We start from the raw sequence: 11,886 nt of genomic DNA, 5'->3' as shown, positions 1-11,886 counted from the left end.
CAGGCCTTAAAGGCCCCCCGGGCCTGACGTTCCCCACCCGTTTTAGTGGATGGAAGCATCAGAATGACTCTGCGCTGGACTTGATGGTTTTATCCAGACCAGTAAGGCTCTTCTTGGGATCGTCAATAAAACAAATGTAAAATGACAAGTAGAAAAGGTGGAGACATGAAAAAGGTTAGCTTAGGGCAGATGCGAACCTAGTACGGTAGTTTAAAATCAATCTATGATTTGAAAATGGCATGATACAGAAAGTTAGATGTGGACCTGAAAAAGCCTTTTGATTTAATAAACTCACAGGGAAAAACTTATTGTTGAGTTTCGGAACATTTGGCGTTAGGAAATTTTTGTTCATTCCCAGCAGAAGGCCGCAACCACTTAATTTCATAACGTTGTGAACGGTTTTAATCAGGGCTGCTTGAAAGCCAGTCAGCCCCATTTCATGTCAATGGATCTTACTCCCAGGAACGTCTTCTGAGGACCGCAGCCGCAATGCAACAACACGTTCTGGGGCGACAGGCTTTCCCTAATGCCAGAAAGGCTTCCTAGAAAGCAGCCAGGTCTTCCTATTGAAACCCACAGCTGCCTGCAAAGGGAGGCTCGAGCGCGCGTCCCTTCCCCTCAGGTCCATCCAGCTCTCCGTGGGGGGAGGGGCTGACAAACGTTCGCCCTCGCGCTCAGTTCCGCGGCGCGCCGTTCCAGCCACGCTACAGGGGGGATCCGCGTCGCCGGCGGTACGTAAGAGTCACGTGGGGGTGCCCAGAGACGCGGGGGGGGGGGCTGCCTGTCTTGGCGCGCGCGCTTGTAAACAGCCATGGCGGCGGCAGCAGCCTCGGCGGCCTTAAGCCTCCTCCAGCGTCGCGGTGGCCCAGCTGCAGCGGCGGCTGCGGCCACCCTCTCCTGCTCCTCCTCTTCGTTCTCTCTGGCCCGCCTGAAGGGGTCGGCGCGAGGGCGCTGCCCGGCCGTGAGAGGATACAGCTCTGAGGCGAAAGTGGGGGAGGAGCAGGAGCTGCGGGTCCGCTACTTGGACGACGAGCACAAAGGTAACCGCCGCAGGGAAGAGGGCTCCGGGGGCCGCCCGCAGAGAACGCAGCTCGCCTCGGCCCTGTTGACGGGAGGCGCCTCGGCCTCTGCGTCGAACAAGCTGCGTCTTGCCGCATCTGGGCAGAGGAAGCCCTTCTGCCGCTACTGCTCGTTGGCTCTCGAATCAGCTGGTTCGCGGGGCAATTATGACGAGTGGCTCTGGCCCTTTAAATTCTCAAACCGCGGTGGGGGCGGGCGGGTAGTGCATTACAATGTTGACGGGGGCCAGTCTCGTTCCCCACGCGCATGCGCAACAGTGGCCGAAGTAAACGCCCCCACGTTTCAATGGGATTAAACTTTATTCTTCATAGGGACTCTTTCAGTACCCCCCCACACACACATGAACCGGGGGAATTTCTTCTGTTTTATAGGTTGTTTGTTGCTTAAACGTAGTTATTCCTCCTCTCCCCCTTCCTTGTAGGGTTGCAAGCTAGCATGGAGAAAAATCTATGGAAATGGGCAGTTGATGATTTTCCTGACATAGAGGTAAATAATATCTCATTTGGTCTCTCTTCGAGGAACAGGATGATTTTCTCCAGGCCAGCTGGCAACCCTACTCTCAAGGCCAGTTTTGTGCCTCATTGTTTATGAAGTATGACGGTACTTAGATGCCCTTGCTAGGGAGGCTAATTCCTTGTTTCAGATCACCAGACTGATTATCCTACCTTTCAAATGTTGTCTTTTCATTATGATTCATAATTTAAAGTTAAATCTGACAAATGTCATTCAAATAGGTGTTTGGGAATCTCCTCCCAATATTGCTTCAGAACTGGTGTGGTGTAGTGCTGGAGAGAAGGACAATTCCTAATCAGCTGTAAAGTTGCTATCTGTCAGCTTAACATGTTTCTCCAGAAGTGGACCACAGCTCTAGGCAACATGATCCCAGATGAAATGTGGAATTATGCCTTTTTACATGGCTCCAACTTCTTAATTTGTCTCTTACTTAAAGAGAACTTCATGAAGATGATACACCAGTGGCACCTTACCCCCCCCCCCACATAAATTAACCAAGATTTACAAATCAGGTATCAGTGCCATTACCATAAAAACCTGAATGCTATTTTCATTCCTATGTAGTGGTGGTGTCTACGTGCGAAGGAGTTTTGGGTAAAAAATTTAAAATGATAAAATTTGGACTCAAAATAGAGTTACCATTAAAGCCAAAAGTTTTACTTCTTAATTCCATTTCAATGGTCCCAGGAAAATTTCACGTGATTCTCTTAAAAGTAATTATGTCAGCACAGTCTGGTGTTTGCAAGATATTGGAAACAACCTTCTTTTCTGAATATGCAGTTATGGGCAGGGAAAATAAAAGACTTGTCAGTGATGATCAAATTAGCCTGTTTACAGTGTGATAGGTGCGTAAAAGATATTGAACAATTATGCTCTTTTCTAATTAACTATTTAGACATAAATTCTTAAGCGTGTAAATTATTTTATTCCTCTGTATTTAGCTGTATTGATATTTCTGTGTTAAAAGAAGGGGGGGACAACAACTCTGAGCTTCCTTTCTGGTCTCCCATCCAAATACTAACCAGGGTGGGCCCTGCTTAGCTTTTGAGATCCAGCAAGGTCAGGCTAGCCTGGGCCATTCAGGTCAGTAGGACACATTAAAAATATGCAAGTAGTTCCAGACTTGTTAGTGCTTTCCTTACCATTAAATGCATAACTCCAGGCTCATACTAACCCAGCTAGTTATTCTGGGTGAATGTCATAGTTCCAGTGATGAAAGATGGGAGTTCTTTTCCTTAAAACTGCCTAATTCACTTGGGAGAAGGTGAAGCTTTGGTTTCTGTTCTTTGAGGTGCTGTGAAACAATGTTCTACTAATTATCTGAAATGAAAAGGCTGTGGTAAAAGTATGCACATACTAGCTGAATACCAGTAACTTCCTGAAACTCCCCACATGAAAAGTTGTGGTGAAGTTTGTAATCTTTTCCCTTACATCTACTAAGCTATTGGAAAGTTATTAGTTGCATACTTTCTGTTACTCAGGGTACACAAACAGTGTGGCTGATTGGTGGTGTTATATGTCTTCAGATGCATAGTCCCTTATTTGTATTGTTTGTGGGTATTGATCCATGGAAGTGTCAGGTAAATGAAAGACATTGAAATAGAATCCCTTATGCCAGGGGTGGGGAACCTTTTTTCTGCCAAGGGCCATTTGGATATTTATAACATCATTCGCAGGCCATACAAAATTATCAACTTAAAAATTAGCCTGCTATATTTGGTCAAACATTTAGCCAAGAGGCACGACCGAAGACGGCTCCGAGTGCCTGCCACGTAGAGTTCTGCTGTCCCCAGCTGGGTCTAAGAGATTCAGGCAAGGCAGCAAACACAAGAAGGAGTGAGCGACAAGCCGCTTGGGGCTTGTAGGCAAGGGAGCCCGGTCCAGTAACGCCCCAATCCGGCACTTGCCCACCCTACACGTCTTTTGCAGGACTTAGATGGGAAAGAACCAGAAGGGAGAGGGGGTACCGACCAAGCCCCAAGCGGGCAGCTGCCCAGATGACCCCCCCCCAGTGCAGGCAAGCAGGCAGGCATCCAACCCGTGGCACACTCTCCCACCTGGTGGCACAGGATGGTCTGTTGTACCAGCCTGGCGTAGCTGTCCAGCTGCACCCTGGAGTTGCTCCTTCTCCGCATGGTCGGGGCCGGATTCTATAGCCGGCTCCTACTACCTCCGCCTGCAGGGATGAAATGAGGACACATTGGCTAAGAACTCCCCCCTCCTCTGCACATTCTGGCCCTGCCCCCTTTAACCCATCCATTGTCGCCACTTCTGCCCCCAGTCCTCTTGTAGTACAGAGGGAATACGCTTCTCCACAGCCCGGGTGGGAAAGGGTTAACACCATTTCTTGGGCGGTCCTAGCAGCTCCATAGTTAATGACTCTTCTGCAAGGGGGAAAGAAGGTTCCTTTTCTCGGCAAAACAAACTCACATCCGCCTTGAATAGAGGCTATTCCTGTCCGCAGGAGGGGGCAGATCGCCAGTCTTAGATCCTTCTGACGTTCCCCACCCCTGCCTTATGCCAACCTACTCTTCTTCAGTACTCCATTCTCCTTAATAGCTTAGACTCAAGCCCTTCATCTTCCCTTTAAGTTTTATTTACTTATGTTTTATAAAATAGCCCTTCTCTGTGAATAGGTAAGCTACTTGAAATAGAAATATTTCTTTGCTTAAAATCAACAAGAATGTGTCTTTGCTTTTAAAGTTTTATAGCCCACCTTTAGATCAAATGAGTTCCAAAGAAAATTTAAAGTTGATTAAAATAATACAAGAAACACAGCTTCATATGGAATGTAGCTCCAGAGTAATCTATTGGCAGTAGAGCATTTGAGAGAGAGAGAGGTGATGTTTAAGCTTCTAGCAACATCTCTTGTGTTCTGTTATCCTTACATGATGCACAGTGAATCCAAGGAAAAATACTGTCTTCAAGAAGTGTGCTACCAAGCAAGCAATAGTAGTAACTGTTTTTTATAGGGCCAATGCCTTGCAGCATTAATGTAACAGTAACAGTTCTGCAGTTATTATAGTACAGTCCTGGCCTTGGTTGCTGACATGTTGCCAGTGTAGTTCTAGTTCCTACGCTGTCTTCATACAGAAGAGAAATCCCAAGGAGCTGATAGCATAGCAACTCCACTGGAAGCCATAGCAACATTGTTCACACCCATGAATCAGGGATTGCTGTGCCGATGCCCTTGTGCTGCCCTTATATGGAAGCAACTAACCAATGCTGGCATGTCTTGCTGATGTCAGCCTGCCCCGCCCCCACCTATGAAACAATGCTAGGGAAGGAGAAAGGAAACAAAGCACCCCCTGGTTTATGGAGGGCTGTGGCATATTCAGTAGGAGCACTTTACAGAGCTCACAAATTTGTAGTAATTAAATGATGGGGTGCAAATCCTCTGCAAATATTGTGTGTCCTTTTGAGAGCTGGAAAGCGAGGAAAGGAAGCATGGCCACTCCAGCCATATCAGCCAGATGCCAACACAACTCATGTGGTAGAGGGAAGCTCAGGGCTTCTCTCACATAAGGGTCCAGATCTGGGGTGTGTTCGTGTTTAATGCTCCGAGGAAATAATTTTGCACAAAAACCTAAGGAAAAAGCTGGGAATAGAGTAAAGTTCACAATTGGCAACAAGTGAATTAGCACAGAAAATGGGGAGGAGGCAGGATTAAAACCCACACCTAACTAATACAGTGCAGAGCAATCCTCTAATCATACCGCCGACTGGGAATTCATGGGGAAAAGGAAGCATTTACAATCATCCTTTGGACTCGATTTTGATATATAAACAACAACTGGAAAGACTGCAGAATAAGGTATAGTTGGCATGCATGTTGTGCCCAGCTGAAACCTGCCATGTGGTTAACTACCAGTTAGTCCAGTAAGGAGGCCAAAGGACAGCAAAGGTTACACCCAACCCCTGGGTTCACGCTGATTGGCTGTCCCAAACTTTAGTCATGTTGCCTGGCACTTTCCCAAGTAGCCATTCTCCACTGGACTCTTGAGATTCCTGGTTTTATACATCACAGCAGCCTTTATTTTCCATCTCTCTTCCTTATCATGTGGCCTGTATGGTTTATTTATCACATACTAGCAGCGATAAGCGGATTGTGAGTCTGGAGGAGCTAGCCATTCTGCCCCTTGTTAGAGCACAAATGTGTCACGATTGGAGATCAATCCCACATGAGACCCATGCTAAAGACAGCTAAGGTTAGTGATGAGTAGGGGTAGGTATAGATCCCTGTCTGTCAAACCCCAATAAAATACAGTTATATAACAATCCACAGACTTATTGAGCAGCATCAGGAATGGAGTTCTGAAAGCAAGTCAGTTGAATTGGGTTGTCATTATTATTAATAAATTACAATAACTTCATTTATAGCCCACCTTTCTCACTGACAGTCAAAGTGGGTTGCAAAATAAACCATTCAATCAAAAATCTCTAATAAGCAAAACAATGCAGTGGGGGTAGCATCACAGAATTGAAAAGAATGCAAGCAAAACACTGTCTAAAGCCGTGGTTCCCAACCTTTTTTTGATCAGGGACCACTAGAACTTTTTTGTTCGGTGCAGGGACCCCAAGGTTCAAAATAAAAATACCGAGCGCCAATGCAGCAATTTAACCTGAATACTGAGGTTTTAGTTTAGAAAAAAAAACTCATATGTTAACATCTTTTGCCTTAAAAGAAAAACACAATAGCAGAGCTTTCAATGATACAAACAACTTTTTATTGAAAGGCAAATCCAAGGCAAAACCTCCCATTCACAGATGGCCAAACACCCCCATGCAGTTTTTTGAGAATCTGGATGGGGAAAACGTGCATCTGAGTGGCAAATCCAAGGCAAAACCTCCCATTCACAAATGGCCAATAACCCCCTATGCACAGTTTTGAGAATCTGGATGGGGAAAACGTGCATCTGAGTGGCAAATCCAAGGCAAAACCTCCCCACAAACGGCTGGGAGATAGGAGGACGAGTGAGGGGGAGAAGACACGGCCCTATAAAGAGGGAATGGGGTGGAGGCCGAGGAGGATCGCCACGGGAAGGCAAATCCAAGACCTCCTCCTCCTCGCTGCCGCCGCCTGGGCTCCTTCCTACCTTCCCTTCCCGGGGAGCCTGCCATCCGCCCGTCCTCAGCGCCTCGGCCTCCTCCGCCAGCCAAAGCCAGTGGGAAAATCCTGCCCGCTGATTGGCTGCTGCCGCCGCCCGCCTCACACACGGCCCCTGAGCCGCGGCCACAGCTCAACTGAGAGAGAGGGAGAGAGCTGCGTGCCGGACCCCTGGTGGTAAACTTTGTTTCGCGGACCCCTGGTTTAGTTCTTGCGGACCCCTGGGGGTCCGCGGACCACCGGTTGGGAACCACTGGTCTAAAGTAACAAACCTGTTTGCGGTTTGACAGTGTAACGCAGGAAGGGTTACAAGGATAGAAAGCATGGCATTGCAAGAAAAAAGGTGACACGTACAATAAACATTGCAATAGACTACAGTACTATCCCTTTATAATGATACCCTTCTGATCATTTCTGTTTTGTACATTCTGTGCTTCTGAAAGCTGCAGTGATAGGAGAATTGCAGGTACAGTTGTCCCCATCAGTGCATGCCTATGACAAGCACAGCTGTGCTGGCCCTATAACTGTCTGTTAAACAGCTACGCCAGTTAGAAGGCTGCCCACACACAGCCAAAAGAGAGATGAGGACAGTAATGATTTGTAGTAACAACAAACAGCGTCAATCTTTCTGCAGATAAGCTATACGTTGAAGAGAGTATTGTCTTCCAGTTGTTGGGTCTCCTCCTCTCCCCCTTGGGATTCTCATACAGTCAGATTCACTGGTTACTCATCTCTTTCTGACTACAGATTCTGTTTGGGTTTCTCCATGGGGCTCTCATTCTGCAAGGCAAAGAGGTAATGGCTGGCAGTGGTAATGGGGGACTGATAGTCAGTTGTGGGTCTGTTCCCCCCACATGCATGTGGGATTACAGCTTCTTGACATTGTATTATTGTTTGGTGATATTCTGCTAGCATAACTCCAAGCCCCCCACCATGTTTTAATAATTTCACAACCCCCCCCCCCAAAAAAAAAAGCTTTGGTATTTGAAGTGTGCCTCTCTTGGTCTCACACACACAAAAATACATTTTAAAGTTAACTAATTCACAAGTTTTGCATGGTCCAGTTTTTCCTAGTAACAATATATTTCCTAACTAGTTTGAAGAGTTACTGGTATAGGTCTGTATGGAAATATTTTGGTTGAATGCATAATAAATAGCATGTGTAGATCAGGATGTATTTTTGTATGTGGGTATCATATGCAGTTCTGAAAGTGTGGCATTAAGCCTCTTCATACAGATAACTGATTGATGTTATTTTTTCTTCTTGTGTGTAGGAATTGTAGTACTTGGAATAAACAGAGCGCATTCAAAAAATGCACTTAATAAAAATGTTATAAAAATGGTAAGTCAATAAAATTTTCATCTTTATGAATGTAAATACTGAAAATAAATGTGGATAACTTGCACACCCTTTCTCTGTAGATATCAAAAGTTCTGGAAGCTTTGAAAAGTGACAAAAAAGTACGGACGGTTATATTCCGAAGTGAAGTTCCTGGGGTATTTTGTGCTGGTATGCAAATTTAACTTTACTAATTTTAATACTACTATGCATTTGGATATCTATAATCAGAAGAAATGATTAATAATCCAATAGCTGTTTCAGAAAATTGAGCCTTCTGGAGAAACTTCTTTATTGAAGAAATATATCTACTATTCTGTTTTAAATGAAATAATGAATGAAATAAGGTTCTGCGTAATAAATTACTCATAATAATGGAACAATTTTTTTTATATTTCTAAAATTACTCTATGGTAAGATGGACAGACTGTTTTGGAGAATACCTGTCACCTGGTGTACATCTATTCTGTCATGAATTAGTCAAATTCTGATGGTAAAAATACTCCTTTCTGAAATTTCCTGTTATTTATGGATCAAAATGAGCACTTAATAAAGATCAAGAGTGTAGGAATAGGTTAAAGGTATATATCTGCATTGTAGGATACAAAATCTTCATGGTTGTGTATATTGATAAACAGCTATGCTTTCCAGAGGCAATGTCTTGTGAATCGCATGCATACTTGAATTACTGCATAAATAAGATTGTCATTATGCATTCTGAAGGTGAAATAAAGGTGTGGCAAGAGCCTGTAAGTACAGTCAATTTAAAGTCTCTTCATACTTGCGTTAATTGTCATGACATGTTTCCATAAGCAAACTGGAGATTGAAGCAAATTATACTGTATAAGCTCTTTCTGTTAAATTCTTTGCATGTTTAAATAAAATAATAGAAGACTGTTCTGCAGTATGAAATTAATATAACATTTGAAGCCTATATGTTGATTAACTTGCGGTCTTATCGTTTTAATGGCTTCTTTTAATGGATTTTAATATCATTATTTTGATTATAAGCTGTCTCAAGAAGGACTCTGCAGAGGTGGCATAGAAATATTCCAAATAAATAGCTCCAATGAGCTATCTTTATGCTATATATGTTTGTATTTTATTATTTTGATGTTACAGTAGCAAAGAACTTATTTTTTGTTTGTTTTTTTGATGAAGTTAATATAATGTGGATTTATACTATAAGGACATTTTTAGCAACTTTAATAGCTCTTCCAATGGCAATAGAACGGAATACTTTATAGGTCAGTCAGTCAGTTTATTGAAACGGTCCATGACCAGTCAAAATATCCGATACTTTATAGGTTTTTCAAAGGAGAATTAAAGAATTGCTGAAGCAGCTTTACTTCTATCTTGACTGTCGGAACTTTTGCCTTAGACCAGTGATATCCAATATTCTTAAAGTTAATATACAAATGCAGAATTCTGCATCATGACCAAGACGCTGCCTCTCTGTACCTCCCTTTCTCATATTCAGCCTTCTCATTTTGCCAGTTTGTTATTTATTCCTTTCCACCACTGCTATTACACCAGAAAATCATTTCCTTGCTTGCTTCCATTTCTTAATCCCATTAGTCTGACCAATCATCATGTTGTCTTTTAAGTTCCTTCCCCCACCATAGGACTTCGCATGATTATATTTGTGGATGAATTGTAAGCAGCAGATTAATAATAGTAATTGTCACAGAAAGTAGTTAGGTGAGAGGCTAGAAACCAATCAAAATATATGAAAAGCCAAAGATTGAAAACTCTGATTTGTGCCAGATTTGGTAATGTGTAAGCAAACAATATACAAGCACAGATACGTGAAATGGGGAAAGGGCAAGTAGGGATAACAGGCAACAAACCTTCCTCTGAGATCCTACGAAGTACTATTCTGTTTCTTGTTTGTATAACACTGCTGGACTGTTTCAGGAAGAGGGGTCATCATAATGTTAGGAAAACCTACTCTGCAGTTAACTTCCATCCTGCTCATATCTTTCCATCATGGTGTGCCTTGAGTTTCAAATTGTGGTAGGGACTACATTTGAGCTAATGAACTGAAGGTAGATGTACCCGCAATTGATAGTTATACATATTGGAAAGACAAGAAATGGTCTTTTTTTTCATTGCTTGAGTTAACAGGTATTACTGCAATGTTAGCTATGGAAGTTCCTGATGTGGGCATAATGCGTTATTGAAAGTCTACAAAACTACTCTTTATTCTAGCTCTGACACTTGGCTTTAGCTTTTATTTTAACTTTTTTTTCAAATGGTAAATGTGTTCTTCTGGCAAGAAAAAAGTGTACTGGGTACATCGCTAGATTTTTGTCATCTTTGATTTTTAATGTATGTCTCGGCTATTCCTGTAACATGAGTGGAATTATTGTATGAAGTATATGAGTCACGTTTAATTATGCATACATGTGAATTTGGTCTGCAAAGCATAATTTTTTTTCTTTATGCAGACAAGTGGTTTGTTTTTAGGTTAGGTAAAAAGATTTCAATGGCTGTTTTTAATTTTGATGCCCCCACTGCCATTGTAAATATAAATGCTGGTAACACCTGTTAGGGAATTTTTTCCCCTCAGGAGGAACTTAAACATGAAATTTTAAGGCATAAAATGAAGTCTTTTGTTGGATACATTTTGTAGTTTTGACACACATAATTAGCTTTAATATATATTAGATGTGATGACAACTAGGGTTAATCCTATATTTTTATTTATATGCTACTTTTGTCATAGCTTTAGTATAATTTATGAGATACTCTGAAGGGGTTAGGGCTAGGTTTTGTGGTAGAAGATAATGTCACTAAAATATGAAACCCTAAAGGCTCAAAAATGAGTCAGGCATCTAAACGTTTGGGCTGGCTCCTAGAGGCAAAGAAAATTTTCCAAGGTCTGTTGTAATACAAATGTACATAAATACATGGGTTGCCTTGTATGTGAAGATCCTGTGCTGTTAAATTTCATTGCAAATGCTGGTTTGATTTTCTTGGAAGTATGAACAATGTCATCATTAATGTAAGTTGATATGTTAATGCTTTAGAACAATATTAAAATTTTAATATTAATATGACCATAACATGTCACTTGCAGGTGCTGACCTTAAAGAAAGAGCCAAAATGCATTCTAGTGAAGTAAGCTCTTTTGTTTCCAGAGCAAGAGCAACTATTAATGATATAGGTAAGTAAAAATCCCTGTTCACCGTCAACATGAGCATTAAGTTATTAGCTGGCCTCAAGTTTTATGTTATTGTGAAGTAACAACAATAGCAATTATCTTAATATCTAAAAATATCTATCTAGAATATCATTCTTTACAAGTATTGTGTTATTTAATTCACTAATACATCAAGTAATTTCAGAGCACATGTTTAGACAATTTGCAATATATCTCCATTAGGGAATGTGAGGTTTTTGTTCTGCCATTGTATATAAAAGGGAGCCAGCATGATGTAGTGGTTAAGGTGCCAGGCTAGGAACTGGGAAACCAGGTTTGAATCCCCACTTGCACCACGGAAGCTTGCTGGGTGACCTTGGGCCAGTCACACACACTCAGCCCTGACCCTGGCTAATATTTGGATGGGAGACCTCCAAGGAATACCAGGTTGACAGGGAGGCAGGCAATAGCAAACCGCCTCTTGCCTTGAAAACCCTACGGGGTTGCCATAAGTAAGCTGTGACTTAACGGCGAAAAAAATGTATACAGATTAATCATAGTAATTATGTTGTTAGTATATTATATTCATCCTAGTACTACAGTAGCTTTTTATCTAAAAGCAAGTTCTTATGAAAGGCAAAGGTATTGTGGCCCCATGGGCAAAAGCAGTTCCGCTGGGAAAGGAAAGTTAACAAGAACACA

General features: G+C 42.4%; 1 protein-coding gene across 1 annotated transcript in view; it reads left to right on the top strand.

The window, feature by feature from the left end:
- Positions 1–811: 811 nt before the first annotated feature.
- AUH (AU RNA binding methylglutaconyl-CoA hydratase) overlaps positions 812–11,886 on the top strand; it is a 45,358-nt gene continuing 34,283 nt past the window's right edge. Inside the window, exons 1-4 of the mRNA XM_056848994.1 lie at positions 812–1,040; positions 7,975–8,042; positions 8,123–8,210; positions 11,122–11,208. Coding sequence (XP_056704972.1) covers positions 812–1,040; positions 7,975–8,042; positions 8,123–8,210; positions 11,122–11,208 — 472 coding nt within the window. The remainder of the gene's footprint in view (positions 1,041–7,974; positions 8,043–8,122; positions 8,211–11,121; positions 11,209–11,886) is intronic.

The sequence above is a fragment of the Euleptes europaea genome, chromosome 4, assembly GCF_029931775.1.
Source record: "Euleptes europaea isolate rEulEur1 chromosome 4, rEulEur1.hap1, whole genome shotgun sequence".
Classification (NCBI taxonomy): domain Eukaryota; kingdom Metazoa; phylum Chordata; class Lepidosauria; order Squamata; family Sphaerodactylidae; genus Euleptes; species Euleptes europaea.
Note: the sequence above shows the minus strand (reverse complement) of the source record. Positions and strands in the feature narration are given on the sequence as shown.